General features: G+C 41.1%; 1 protein-coding gene across 4 annotated transcripts in view; it reads left to right on the top strand.

Moving 5' to 3' along the window:
• PHF20 (PHD finger protein 20) overlaps nt 1-12,048 on the top strand; it is a 56,855-nt gene extending 44,807 nt beyond the window's left edge. For all 4 annotated transcript variants that reach the window (XM_075177481.1, XM_075177482.1, XM_075177480.1 and 1 more), the window contains 2 exons: nt 2,100-2,280; nt 9,759-12,048. In XM_075177481.1, coding sequence (XP_075033582.1) covers nt 2,100-2,280; nt 9,759-9,898 — 321 coding nt within the window. In that variant the 3' untranslated portion in view covers nt 9,899-12,048. The remainder of the gene's footprint in view (nt 1-2,099; nt 2,281-9,758) is intronic.
• The last annotated feature ends 3,732 nt before the right edge of the window (nt 12,049-15,780 follow it).

Genomic DNA, 15,780 nt, shown 5'->3' with positions numbered 1-15,780 from the left:
GGCCTACATGTTGGAGAGCCAGTTAGCAGGGACTAGGTTGGTGAATATGTATTTGGTCTGTTTTGAAATGGCAGTACAGTGTTTAGTAGCCACTGCATCAAATTGGTGGTTGGTGAGCAAGTGGTTAATAATCATGTCAACAGATGAACATGATGTACGAGGATTGAATGAATCGTCCCTTGTTTGTAACTGCCAGCTTGACTCTGTGTATGTAGCAGCATATTTTGTAAATGTAAGATCCATTTTAATATAAGATCAACTTAGCCATTACAACCTTGTAGAAAAATAGAAATCGCAAAGTGAATGGCCCCTTCCTTAAAGCATGCCCTGGGAGCCGTTCGGCTGTGCGCTTAGGATTCCCCTGATGAAGAGTGCCCAATCTACAGAACAGCATAGAGTGGAGCACGGTCGGTCCAGCTGATCAAGAAACCTAGTATTACAATATGAGACAAAAAGGCAGAGTAGATGGCTCTGTGGGCTCTTGTCTGCCATCGAATTCTAAGCAAGACTACAACTATGTTCGTCCCATGCATTCCTGAATTCAACACCCTTATATTACCATTTCCTCTCTCCAATTTGAAACTGAAGGAAACCTCTATTTAAAATGCTGTCTTTCCTGAACTCTTAACTTTTTGATATATTTGAATTTTCTCCTCTAAGCTGTACATGGATGGCGCTTGAGAAGTCTGTTAGTTTTTGTTATATATTCCATGCATCATTGTAGTTGCCCTTTTGATCATTTTCTATTACTTTTATTTCGCCAATTTCTTTTTGAAGATGGTGCCTTGAGAACTGTACACAATAGTATAGGTCTTACCAGTGACCTGTGAAGTAGAAGTGTAACCTTCCTCTTCATGCCTACTAATACATATTCCAGTACAAACAAGTATTCCACTGGCTTTTCCCATTGCTTGGTCACCTTCATATTTGAAACTACTACTCAAGATCTTTCTTCTGTTGTTGACCTTGTATAAACATTAATTTGGTGTTATGCTTTTTGGGTTACTTGTGTCCCTCATGCATTCTTTTACACTGCATTTTGTAAATATTTTCTAAAATGACAGTGTATTGAGCAGCACTGCATATTGAGGGGATGCTGCAAACTAAGTAAAATAACATAAAGCAGAAAATAAAGATGGTCAGTTTAGGTGCCAGGATAATGGCATTAAAGCAAAGAGCCCTCCATGTGTTTGGATCCTTGGCCAAGCCGCACATTAACTTGCCATTTGACACCATCAGTGTGATCCCGAACACCTTGGGATTGATACATTATTCTACCCTTACCATGTGGTTATCCACCAGCTCAGAATAGCTGTCTGATTGCTTTTTCTTTTGGCGTCTTGCTCCCTGCTGGACACAGAGCTGGGGCACTTCTCACCTATGGTCACAGACGAGTAAATCCTCATAAGAAAATATTATCGCTAATGAATTCATTAAACAGGACCCTGGACTAATCAAACACATACTAGTAGGTTAATTGGCTGCTATCAAAATTGACCCTAGTTTCTCTAGGTCTGTGTGTGTATGTTAGGGAATTTAGACTGTAAGCTCCAATTGGACAGGGACTGATGTAAGTTCTCTGTACAGCGCTATGGATTTAGTGGCGCTATATAAATAAATGATGACTGATCCACTTTATCTGAGGTTACACCATAGACTACATTTGTTCTCTTGTCCTTTAATCTAAGCCTTTATGCACTTAACTATCTTTGAGCCAAATCCGAAGATTTTCACTTTCTAAAATTGATTTATTGGTTCTGGGCTGTGTTGCATCTACATTCCTATCTAACCTGCGATCAATGTAGAGCATGTTTTAGTGACTGTACACTGCAGAGCTCCTCTTAGTGACCACTAATACAAGGAGCTGTTTAGTTGGTTATGTTTCCCAGCACAGCTGTCGCTCTAGTGAAGTCAATGGAGAGATGTCATGGAGCAACTTTTGCTGTGCTGCTCTCTACCTTTCCTCCAGCAACTAATGTAGCTGTGGTTGGATGGAAGGACACACAAGGTGCTTTGGTGGGCCAGTGTACAAATATATGTACAAAATATGGAGAAAAACTGCAAGAATAGACCATCAGTAATCACCGTTTACTTTTTAGGTCAGAGACTGCTTATCAAAGAGGAATCCACCTCAAGAGTCGCCACATACACAGCCCATGGACAATGGTGACGCTACTGTCAGTTCACAGCTGCAGTGGCAACTGAACCTGCTGGCACATCTAGAGTCCCTGCAGGATGAAGTCACTCACAGAATGGATTTTATAGAGAAAGAACTAGATGGTAAGCTCTCTAAATGAAACGGAATGTAACGGTTTTCATACCATAATTTATATTCGTGTTTTGGAATAGAATTGAATCAATTAGTCCACATGTTTCTGTTATACATGAATCCTTTCATATACTTTTTAGGCTGTGCAGACACCTGTTTTGTCTGGGTTTTTTGTTTGTTTTTTGAGGGTGGAGGTTGTTGCTCTTCTATTTCTGTAGCAATTTGTATATAATCCTAAAATGGCAATTCACAAAAGCAAGGAACACACACCTATGAATGTTTTCCTTTAGAAAATGCTATGTAAATGATGACTGCATCATTTTACACTCCTGGCCACTGCATGGGGTGAGATTTCTGTATGGATATAATAGCAATGCAGCAAAAACCACATCATAATATATTTTATATGTAGAGAGAGTGTTGTAAAAAGGCTGAAATTTGAGGGGAAACAAACAAAATCGTTTTTTTTCTCTTCAATTCTTCATGTCAGCCATTACACTTTAGGTAGAGAGAAGTTAAAATAATGGCCCAAAGAAATTCTATAAGGCAGCTCTAGCTACCAGAGTATTGGGGTGTTTGCTCCAGCTTTCTTCTGTTCCTGTGTTCTTTCATTGCTACCATTCCTGTCTACCCTTTGGCATATGATTTGGCACCAGTCTGATCATCTGGCATTGACTTCTGCTTGTTGACTATTCTGTTTTCACCTGCAGCCTCACAGGTGATTGATATTGTGGGCCGCGATCAGCGTGTCCCACGCAGATAAACCCAAACCTACTTGCAGGCGTCCCTGGTGAACACCAGGGGTGTGTTATTGTCCGTGCCTCCCTACTCAGTTCTGCCATCTACTGGTAGGCGGCCAGCATCTACTTTCCTATCGTGGCTGTGACACTGTCTTTCTTTTTCAGCAACCCACAAAAATATAGAGTTTGCGGCGCCTGTGATAAGCCGTTAACAACCGAGTCTGTATGGGGTTTCGATTTGATTTGAAGAGGTTTAATTAGTTTGTCCATACCAGACACTTTCACAGATGGCAGATTGCACAGATCACATCAGAAAGTGACTGAGGTATTCTATCCTTGCGTCCATCCGGAAAGGGTATTTTCTCATGTCTGTGGACCTTCAGGATGCCTGTTTTCATATCCTTGTTGCAGTCCACCACAGAAAAACTTTCAGATTCTGGGTTATAGGCCAGCACTCTCAGTTCACATGCATGCCTGTCTTTCAGACTGGTGACATCTCAGAACTTTTAACCAGGTGCTAGTTTCTCTGGTGGTGAAATTGGGAAAGCAACTAGCCAGCATACTTTTGGTGGGGAATTCAGAGCACAGGACAGCTCATGTGATTGCTTTTCTGCAGGAACATGGCTGGATTGTTAACATCAGTCATCCCAACATGAAATAAAGTTTCTAGGGGTTCAGATAAGCACCATACAGAACAAAATGTCTCTATAATATAAATGTCTCTATATTAGATAGATGTGTCAACATTCAGTCCCTGGCACATCAAATGTCAATAAGGAAGTTTCTTCAGTTGTTGGAAATGTTTTGCTCCACCATAGTGATCATCCCCTAGGCAAGTTGGCACATGAGGAGTCTCCCGTTGGAACTTCTAATACATTGAGATCACAAGCAGATTACTCTGAATCATGCCATCACCCAGTCAAGAACAACCAGGAAGGAATTCTCTCAGTTGGTGGCTGTGGCTGGATCACTTATAAATAACTTATTGTAATAATGTATTTAAATTATTAGCACAGTGTGCCAATTTATATTGTTGCAAATGTGCTGATTATTGATACTGTGTATAGGAAATGTCCTTGTTTTTGTGTGCACTTTTTTTTTTTTTTTTTATACGAAATGTATTTATGGCTGAGCCAGGGAAAAGATTTATTTGTGTTTTGTAACTTTGCTAGAGAAAATCTCCAATTAGGCATATGTGGGGAGGGAGTCTGTTTGTTAGCATTTCCTGCCATCAGCCAAAGTCTTTTGATGTGAAGTGTTAAATGCCTGCTCAGGCCTGAAGGCCCAGCAGGGAGCTGTTGGCTGTATCCTGGTTAAAGTGAAAGAAAATCTCTGATAAATGTGATTTTAGGATATTACAGATTTCTGCAAATTTTGTTAAATATAAATTTTGTTTAAATCCATGTTTGGGGAAACACATTGCATCCTGATACTAAAAATAACTCAGACTTCAGGAGACTGTGTCCAAAACTGTATAAAACAGGACTGGTTTGTTATGTATCATTCTTGTTTCTTCTGACATCTTGATCACTGGTACCTTTAAACCGGTGTAAACTGCCCTTGAGCAAATAAACATCACTTGCTTTAAAGACCTGCTTGACAAATTCTTTCATGCTGAAATTCCTGTGACCTACAGATTAGACCCAACTCTAATCCGTTCCTGGCTGTACTGAGGTGTGGACCCAGCTTTCCAGTACCACCGCTCTGCCTGCTACCCAGGAGCTCTGGCCAGTGTGATAGGCCAGGGGGAGATCCATCCACAGCAACCCTGATCTATAGGAAGAGGTCAGGGTTACCAGCCCAGGTGCACCAGTCAGGGGGTGACCAGATAGAAAGTGCTGGCACTTCCTCACAGAGTTCTGACTCCGAGTGATGATCGCATACCTGCGGTCTCCCACAGAGCCAAAAGGGCTTCACTGGATGTAAACCAGGGGCGTAGCCCAGGCTCAGATATCCCATCAGATGAGGATGGGGATGTAGACTTGGATACTCAGGAGGAAAGGACTAAATATCCGGTTATGTCTTTTCCACCGTCAGCAGAGATGGTGCAGATTGTGACGGACGCTTGGTTAAATCCAGGAAAACAGTTTGTTATGCCGGGTAGATTTAAGAGTTTTTACCCTCTTTCAGCAGAGGATTGCATTAAATGGGAGGCGTCTCCTAAGGTGGACAGACCGATTATCAGGTTGTCCTCTTCCTCTGCCATTCCTACCCAGGAGAGAGTATCTCTCAAAGACACTACTGACAAAAAGTGTGACAATGCTCTCCGGTCCGCATATGTGGCTTCCGGTAGCTTGTTTAGACCCACTATGGCAATTGCATGGGCAAATAAGGCGGTGCAGATATGGGCGGAGTAGTTGATCTCGGTCATTCAAAGTAAGGCTCCGCTGCCTGATCTCCTTGTTCTCGCTGAGCACATTCAGGAGACGGCGGATTATATGGGACAGGCATCTATGGACGCAGTAGCAGTCAATGCCAGAATTGGCGGACTTATTATGGCGTCACGACGTTCCGTATGGTTACGTTCGTGGACGACGGATGCTGAATCAAAGAGGTCCTTGGAAATCCTGCCTTTTGATGGAGTCACTATGTTTGGGCCGGAGCTTGAGAAAGTGATTGAGGTAGCCACAGGAGGTAAGAGTATTGTTCTTCCCATGGGCTCTCGTAAACCTCGTCGGGCTCGGTTTCGTTCCTTTCACTCCTTCTCTCAGGCCCGTGGCGGCCCATCAAGGGGTCAGCCGGCTGTTTCCAGAGGTAGGGGCGCTGCCAGATGGGGAACGTCGCGTCCCAGTGAGAAACCTGCAGCATGACTCCTTGGCTCCCACGCGGGGACCCGTGGTGGGGGCACGGCTTCTTCTCTTCAAGCGCCAGTGGTGGTCAGTCACGTCGGAGTGGTGTAGAGGGGTTACGTTATAGACTTAATCCAGTTTCCGCCAACAAGGTTCCTTTATTCACCGGTGCCCGCTTGTCCCCTCAGAAGTTAAACCCTGCTGGAGGCAGTGGCAAAGCTTCAGGGTGCAGGAGTGGTGGTTCCGGTGCCGGAGCCAGAAAGGGGTCGGGTTCTACTCCAATCTCTTCTTGGTTCCGAAACAGGATGGAACATTCCGCCCTATACTGAACCTCAAGTACTTGAACAAGCAAGTGGTAGTCCAAAGGTTCAAAATGGAGTCTCTACGGACAGTCATTGCAGGGATGGAAGAGGGAGCGTTTCTAACTTCGATCGATATAAAAGATGCGTATTTACACGTCCCCATCTGGGAACAGCATCATCGGCTCCTGAGGTTTGCGGTGGGTCCCGACCATTTTCAATTCAGGGCCCTCCCCTTTGGTCTGGCCTCCGCTCCTCGAGTGTTTACCAAAATTATGGCCGTTATGGCAAGTGTCCTGAGACGAAGGGGAGTCACGATAGTCCCTTATCTAGACGACCTCCTCTTAAAGGCGGACTCTGCAGAGATCTTAACCCGCCAGATTCAGACCACAATGGAGTTCCTGGAGGACCATGGGTGGATTCTGAATATGCCAAAATCGTCTCTCATTCCAGCTCATCGCATGCTCTTTCTGGGATTGGTGTTCGACACAATGGCTCAGAGGGTGTTTCTTCCTCAGGAAAAGATCATTGTCCTCCAGCGGAGAACCAGATTGTTGTTGGAGCGCCCTCAAGCGTCCATGCTCTCCTGCATGAAACTTCTAGGGACCATGGTGTCTGTGTACGAGGCGGTTCCGTTTGCCCAATTCCATTCCCGCTCTTCATTTGGAGATTCTCCGGAAATGGTCGGGGTCACAGGAACGGTTGGACAGGCAGTTCATCCGCCTGTCCCGGTTAACTCGTCGGTCATTAACATGGTGGCTGTCCACGAGCAACCTGAGCAAAGGTCAGACCCTTAAGTCGGGCCTCTGGACCTTCGTTACCACGGATGCAAGTCTCTCGAGTTGGGGAGGAGTCACGGGACCGTTAAGGTTTCGGGGACTCTGGTCTCCCCAGGAGTCAGCTCTTCCCATAAATGTATTGGAGCTGAGAGCGGTTCACAAGACTCTGTTAAAGGCTCAAGAGTTTCTGAAGGGAAAACACCTTCAGATACAATCGGACAATGCCACGGCCGTGGCTTACTTAAATCATCAAGGGGGAACTCGCAGCCATGCAAGAGGTTGCAAAGATTCTAATCTGGGCGGAACATCACGTACCCCAGATTTCGGCTGTATATATCCCGTGGTTGGCCGACGTAAAAACAGACTATTGCTAGGTGGATCACTTCCACTATTAGTCTGGCTTATGTCCGAGCATCTCGGCCAATTCCTCATACGCTTAGGGCTCACTCTACCAGGGCTGTTGGTGCGTCCTGGGCGGCGCGACATGGTGTTTCAGCCGAACAACTGTGCAAAGCGGCCACTTGGATGTCTGTTCATACTTTTGTAAAGTTTTACAGATTGCAGGCTTTCGCATCTTCTGATGCGAGCTTTGGCAGGAAAGTATTGCGTGCAGCCGCTCCAGATCATCCCCTCCCATAGAGGCTGCTTTGGTATGTCCCCAATGTCTGGCAGTGTCCCCCAGTGGTAGGAGATAGAAAAGCGGATTTTTACTTACCGTAAAATCTTTCTCTTTCTCGACTGGGGGACACTGCGCTCCCTCCCTTGCTCTGTAGTGTCCCCCCCTTGCTCTGTAGACAATCTGATTATGAATGTTTTTGATTTACATTCTTTACCCTTTGGGCAGCTCCTTATAGTACAATTGGTTAGTCAAAACTGAGGCATCTACTGGAGAGGAGGGGCATAGCAGAGGAGGGGAGTAAAAATCATAAAGTTTTTAGTGCCTAAACTCCCAATCCCACTACTATACCCCAATGTCTGGCAGTGTCCCCCAGTGGAGAAAGAGAAATAGATTTTACGGTAAGTAAAAATCCTGTTTTCCAGATGGGAACAGGAAAGTCATCATACAGGCATACACAGTAGCAACCTCTTGGGCAAGACGGGCTCAAGCTTCAGCAACAGAGTTTTGGAATGTGGCTGAACACCTTCACTATGATCTGGATGTCTTATCTATTCACTCTGTTTGGGAGACATGTTTTCCTCACAGCCACTGAATAAATTCTTCATTATGCAGCATATAAGGCTTATTTATTATGTGGCCCCTCCCTACTTTATTGCTTGGGTACATTTCATTGTAAAGACTGCCATGGAGGAATGAAGAGGGAAAAATGTATATTCTGCTTACCAATAATTCCTTTCTATGAAAGCCCAGGTTTCAAGAGAGCTTGAGAAGTCATTCAGAATTAGGGGAAGAGCAGTTACTGCCTCCATGTATGGTCTAGGTAGAGACAGGTTAGAAAGCCCCCAAACTGGAAAAGGGAACCTACCCATTGTAATGGCTAATGGAGTGTTTCAAAGGAAAAAGGAATTAACATAGTAAGCATAACTAGCATATTTTTTTAATAACACTTGAAATTTATCAAACTTGAAACATAATGTCCGATTTACATTTGAGATAAAACCAACTAGTGCACATATATAGCAACACCTCAGTGAAAAATAACTGGAATACAATGATGTCTCTAGAAGTCCAGAACTGGAAGACCTCTACCTTCCACTTGGTGTCCACACTGCTCCCAATTGTTACCATTTGTGTTCAACCCATTTTGTACAAGGTACTTCCTCAATGGCTAATGGGATTGTTGGTCTATAGTAGCTTTTAGACTTGATACAATGCTATTGGTTCATTAGAACAAGTCTGCCTTTATATAGAAAAGCAATTTTAAGATAATGATCCATTTTCCAATTTCATTAATTTAAAGCCAAGCTGATCATTACAAAACTATCAAACTTTATTTAAATACAATATTAAAATATGTATAATAAAACAGCATTACACTATATTTCCACTGCTAAATAATAAAAAAAAATGAATACATGTACTGAAACAAATATAAAGTGAACAGTAGATTTTCAAATGGATTAGATAGCAATATTGGCCATAATTTATATATCTGCTACTGATTCTTTTCAAAGGGGTTAATTTTAGATCACCTCCCTGTTTGTCTTGTTTTATCCACTCTATACCCACAAAAGTCATAAAGTCATGTCAGCTGTGAGTACAAAGTGATGAGGGAGTATCCCCCACTCACTCATTGTAATGTCTTCCATCTCACCAACTATGTATGGAGGACCGCAATCTAATGACGTGAGGATACTTTTAAAATCCATTTAAGCATGGTTTAAACACGCTTGTGCACATTCATCCAATGTGCTGCTGCTATTTATGAATTCATTTGAGGATTATTTTAATGTTTAACTATTCTTGCTTTTTAGGAATATTTCTCTGTACGGCTTATTTTGACATGTCTCTTTCCTTATTATTCATTATGGGCTGTTCTTGGGACAATCCCCCTCTTTTTGACGTTTTTATTACCACCCTACATTGTTATTGTGCTTGATTCATAACAAAAGTTACATTTTATGCTATTTATGAAGTATGATGTGTAAAGAAATCTTTACATTTTAATAGCTGCTGATCAGGTTGAATGTATTAATGTGACTTGTTCATATGATTTTGCTTTTTGTGAATTTGATCTGAATGAGTTATGTTTGAAATATATTATTTCATTGGGGAGTTTTCTAAATTTGTTCAAAACGTATCCCTTTTTGGCTTTTGAGTGGTGTTTGGCACTGGAGAGTATTTTTAGTTTCAGTATTGATGTAGTGATGCAAACTGTAATGATGCTGGTAATCCTAAAGACCACTGTGCTTCTATCTTGCAGTTCTAGAGAGTTTCTTGGATTACACAGGAGAACTAGAGCCTCCAGAACCACTTGCACGGCTTCCTCAACTGAAGCATCGGATCAAACAACTTTTAATGGACCTTGGCAAAGTAGAGCAAATTGCTCTTTGTTCAACATGAAGAGACTTTGGGTTGGTGATGGTGAACCACTCTAAAAACAAAACAAAACCAGAAGCAAGGTCTTCAGCACTGCAGAGCCTTGAGAATAGCATGCAGACTGCTGTGTTACTGGAGGATATCAGTACAAAGGGAGCAGGTTGCTCACACTATTTGATAACAGGCGAGAATATTACCCGAATGTAGTAATGAAGCTTGTATGGAAAAAAAAAAAAAAAATCTTGGTTGTCCTAAATTGTTAGTTGCTATTTTTGTTAACTCTTGTCTGTTGCTTTTTTGCCTATTGTGTTTTTGTTTTCTTGGTTTTTCTTTTTAAGCTCTCTGCTATATAGAGCAAGAAAATCTTCTCCATATATTTCCCCATGCGGAAGCAGGATAGATAACAAAGCAGTTGGGTAACTAGGACTTCTTTAGTCCAAAATGACTTTAAATATTGCCACTAAAAGGACAGCTTAGGGAGCCAAAAAGTTTGTTTTAGTTTTGTTAACCCTAATGTTCTATTTTTTAATTTTTTTTAGATTCTTCCCTCTTTTGTGTTTCTCTTTTTTTTTTTTTTTTAAGATGCATTGTGCAGTATTTAATCTCAGAGAATATGTAGTCCTAACTTCTTGCTCAAATATTGCAGTAAGAATTGTTCTTTTCATTGTATTTTGTTACGGAGGTGTTTAGTAGGTATTATGTTCCAAATATTTTGCTTTTGTACTTGCCGTATTGGTACATCAGCACTGTTATACTATTTCTAGGGCATGACTCCAAGCATTTTAGAAAATGGTCTACATTATGCTTTTTGTATAATTATAGTCTAATAACTTATGGTCAAGCTGTGCCTACAGAGAGAAGGAAATAATCAATATATGGTAGTTAAATAAATGTGCTGTATAACACAACATTGCATATTGGCTCTATTCAAAATGAGTCATTTGTAAATGGGGTCAAACCGTGTGTATGGTTGATCACAGAACAGGTACTCTGCTTTTATGACCTTCAGGGGAGCACTTGAAGCTTGATCATTCTTATTCAAGAGCAAGTCTTAGATGCTATAAAGTTCAGTTGAACTCTGTCTTTAGTATTCGGATCTTGTATGAATGTAATAAAGTGACTGAATTTCTGGAGAAGGTGCCCTGTTCTATAGATTATTACATGCAGCATGATTTTTTTTTCTTTTTCGTTTTTATAATATGTTTATTTATTTACCCTGTCACTGCCTGAAGAGTGGCTGTGACAGGGCTAAGTGAGCTCTTATGTGTTTTCAAAGCTTGTATTTTTGTTTTGTAAGATCAACATGATGTAATGTTTCTTAAGTAGATATAAATGCCATAATGCCAGTGGTAGTGCACAGCTCTAAGTATGACAGTAAAGATTCATAGAACCAGAACGTTATGCTTCCTAGCAACTTTTTTTTTTTTTTTTTTTCTTTTTGGGTACAGTATTTTAGGCATGGTTTGTTTGCCAATAATTGCAATTCATTCATATGAATTCACAAGATTATGTAAAATCAAATTCAACTGACCCACTAATTTATGTTCTATCAGTTGGATGGGTCTTACAAAATAACAATAGTAAAATCACTATGTTCGCAATGATAACATAGAATTGGAAGACTTTCAGCTCACCACATGCAAGCGGCAAACTGTTACTGATGTCCAAGAATTGTATGATCGGATGAAAAACCAAAATATTTCATTGTAAAGCTGTGGTAAACACTTCTTTTTGGTTTCTGAAGGTGTATACAAAAGCGCCAGCTATCTAAAGAGATGCCAAGCATTTGTTAGACTCTTCTCATTTCAATTTATTATGTATAAACAATGTCATATCTTGTGGAGTTTTTTTTTGGGGGGGGGGGGGGGTAGTGGGGTTCTTATTTTTGCCCCTCCTGACACCAGATTCGTCACTCAAATTTATTTTGGTTAGATAAGAGAATTGATTTGGTAACCTCCTGCAAATTATTTTTTTTATTTTTTTTTGTTAGTGCAACTATTTTAGCCATGCTCTATATGAAGTGGTTTGCAAAATATGTAGTGGTAAAAAGCAGAGCCACAAAATCACAATCTTGTTTTTGTTTCCAAGCTGCTTTAAAGTTTGTCTCTTGAATGGGAGATTTTTCCTTTTTGAAACTGTTCTTCCTAAAATAAAAAAATATATATTTAACTGCACTTCTGAATTTGAGATATTATTACTGTAATATTGGATAATGCTGCCTGTGAATATTTAATCTAATGTACCAAGTGCTTTTTTTTTTTTTAATGTAAATTAGATGTACATGATTCGTGGCCTTATAACCACCTTATTGCTTTTGCACAATAAAAGACTTCAGATAAATGTCTTTGACATGAGAGCAGTGTGGAAGAAAATTCAGTACATTCATCTTCAGCTAAAAGGGAAATATATGAGAATATTCTTAGACAATAAGACTGTTGTGGTTTTCATAAATAGTCAGGGAGGTAGCAGAACAGTGGTTGTGGAAGAAGCAAAAATCATCTCGTTTCGGGCAGAGAAAAATCTGAAGTCACTCAGCATTTCATGTATCAGGCAAACGGAACAGAATAGCAGATGACCTCAGTCGAAAAGAGGTTAATTCAGGGGAATGGACTCTACATCATAAAGTGTTTTATCTATTGACTAGAAAATTTGGGATTCAAGTAGACCTTATGGTAACAAGCCAATATACGAAGGTACCCAGGTTCTTTTCTTGGCACAAGAATCCAGAGACTGATACTGACAGTTCCATAACAGTTCCACATTAATCAAGAGGTACTGCCATCCTTTTGTCCACAACCTAGTGATGACAAGAAAGAAAGCTGCGTTTGTTGAAATTTTCTTATATTTATCCAGGACTGAATAATTTAGAACAATAGAAACTTTTTCGGATACTTACTGGTCCTTTGAACTGGTATGCCCCTTATAAACATGCCATTTCCAGATGGCTCAGAGATGTAATTATATAGGAATACAAGAGCAATTGGGGGTAAGGTGGCAGAAATTCTGAAAGCTCACTCAACATGAACGGTAGCAACATCTTGGGCAAGAAGGGCTAAGGCTTCAGCGGCAGAGCTATGCAGGGCAGCTGGATGGACGTGATCCCGCAGCAACCACCATCTGTACCAGCCCTTTCTCTTCCATGCAAAGGAACCTAATCAAGCCACCTACCTTTTTGCACATAGTCACTAGTTATGCTCCAGATACACAAACCAGCTCGGGTACAGACGGATCCTGGGGCGTGACAGCAGAAGAGGTCCCATTGCAGGTGGAGTTGTGAGGACTGTGAGCCTGCTGTCTGATCACTAATCTGCTGCCCAGGTCCACACAATTACAGCAAATGGGAGAAGTTTGAAATGCTGTAATACAGAAATGATATTTAATAGATGTAAAATAGATCCTTGTTTGGGAGAATTGTTAACGTCATTTGTGTTACCTGACTGTTATACATTCTACCATGGAACACTTTCAAAATGTCAATGAAGCTAGCACATGCCTGGATATTAGGATCAACTGCTATAAGTAACTTGCTCTGTCTCAAACAAACTTATTTTACAGTAGATGGTACATTGTCATGCAATGCATGCAATTGTCAATGCATGAGTATATTCGCAGCCACATCTGTGGTCTGTTTTATAGTGTCACTGACCTCCTTGGTACCTTGCACTAGTCTTATTTTACAGCAGTGTTTTAATTATTTTTACTATCCACACTCTACTCTCTCAAAGGTAAGGGGCATGGAAAATAAAAAAGGAATGTCCTGCGATGGAGTTAGGTGACATTCAATGCTGTAGCTGGCCATGAAGTGTCAGTGCCTACTCACATTTGTTATTCACCAGGGCGATTTTATCCAATTATTTATAATTGTTCCTTCTGAATCATTTACATTTTTACCAGAACTACTAGCATTATACATGTGGGTTTTTTTTGTGTTTTTGTTTTTTGTTTTTTTTTCCCATTTAAAAAATAAATAAATAACTTTTTAGCCGGGTTTCTCTACAACTTTTCGAGTTGTAAACAGACAAAAAAATATATAATGTAAGTGACATTTAAAACATTAATAAGCTTCTGGACAGTTTTCGGTAGAGTGCTAAAAATACATTCTTGTGAACATAAATTAGCTTGTGGGGTTTTTCTTGTATGAACTACCTTATTTTTTTCTGCACGAAAGGGGGAGTGATAATCATTTTTTGCCACGGCGCCTCTACCATCAGAGCCGAGAGGGCTAGAAGTTATTTTCTGGCAGGACGTTACATACAGCAGTGTGTCAGACAATGTTTATAAATGGTAAAAACAGTTGTCATTAAAGAGTAGAAATTACCTGCCAGTTAGTCCTGTAGTTATTAAAGCATGTCCTGTCAAACCCCTCTTCCCTCTGATAAGAAAGTGGTGTCGGGACGTTAAAAACAGAAGTTTAGCCTGCTGGACCCCCTTTCTTGTGAAAACTGTGCTTAATATTCTTGGATTATAGCGCGATAACCATGTATGCATGTGTTTTAGATCTATTTGATATTCTTCAATGTTGCCAGGTGAAATCAAGACCTATAACATTATCCTTATTTGTGCCTTATTATGTTGATGTATTGGCCTTTTATAACAGAATCTGCACACAGAGAATGCCATGTAAATTAGCCTTTGTTTTAAGCAACAAGGAAAGTGTTTATTTTAATGAGCACATTCAAAAGGTGGGGGCACCTGCAATGAGCTGAGGACTGGGGGTGGTTCACAAGCCCCTGGTAAGAGAACATGAGATGGTTTGAAGTGAAAGACAGGATGCATGGGAGACTGCATCCTGTCTCTTCTCCACCTGTTAGACAGCTTTAGTTTCCCAGGTATCCCCAGGTACCTTACTCTTTCACCTGACTATCATAACAGGTTTTATTTTGTAACCCCGACTGGGTGAAAACTTCCTGAGCGAGCTTGTGGGCTTCCCTTAACTCTTCTCTCAATCACTTGACATACTGAAGGTGATTATCCCTCCAGTGGGGAGTGTTGTTGACTCCAAAACATATATCAACCGGCAACTGAGCAGGTAATGAGAGTATACTGTAGAATAATTTTTCGTACAGTTGTAGACATGTACTAACTGAGCACTGTTAAAAAGGCCCATCACTCGAGATGTTCTTTAAGGGCGCAGCTTTCTCAGGAAATGTCTTTCTTAAGGTACATTTTCCATTAGTTTTACAATAATTCTATCTTGGCCTCCATTCTGGGCCAGTAGAATTGATCACCAATAAGCCCATTAGTCTTATCGACATCCAAATGTCTGTGTTGATCATGCAGTGCATTTAGAAATGCCACTGTGTTTCTTGGAAATGACCAATTGTCTCTTCAGTGTGCCATTCTTGCAAGAGGTTTCTCTATAGAGGAGCCCTCCCTTAACTATCAAACAGTCTTGTTGCCTGTGCAATAGAGCAGCTGCCTCAGTTTTGAGAGCGTTAAGCCCTAATCTTTCTTGATTTTTCACAATCCAACGCACAGCCCCTATAGACAAGTCTTCATGTTGATCGTTCTTCAGCTGCATCTTACTGACTCTATTCAGGTTCCTCCAGCTGTCTAAGCTAACAATACTGTTTTGGCAATACCGCTTTAGTACTCCCTAATGCTGTGATGCACTCACTGGTGTTGGCACTACTCTCCCTTCTTGACACATGCCTTGGGCACTGGCACTTCCACCCATTCTTCAGTTGACTCAGCTTGCCTTCCCGCCAGCCTAGAGAGTGCATCAGCATCTATGTTACCCTTACCAGGTCAGTATCTCAAAGGGAAGTCATACACAGCAAGGGCAGCCAACCCCTATGCCCGGAGGCTTCCAACTGTGCTGTAGTCTTAAAAGTCAAGGAATTGTTGTCTGTGTGCACTTCGAAAGTAGCACCATACAGAAATTCGTGTAGCTGATCAACAACTGC

The sequence above is a fragment of the Mixophyes fleayi genome, chromosome 6, assembly GCF_038048845.1.
Source record: "Mixophyes fleayi isolate aMixFle1 chromosome 6, aMixFle1.hap1, whole genome shotgun sequence".
NCBI lineage: Eukaryota > Metazoa > Chordata > Amphibia > Anura > Limnodynastidae > Mixophyes > Mixophyes fleayi.
The sequence above is the reverse complement of the archived record's forward strand: the minus strand, read 5'-3'. Positions and strand labels throughout refer to the sequence as shown.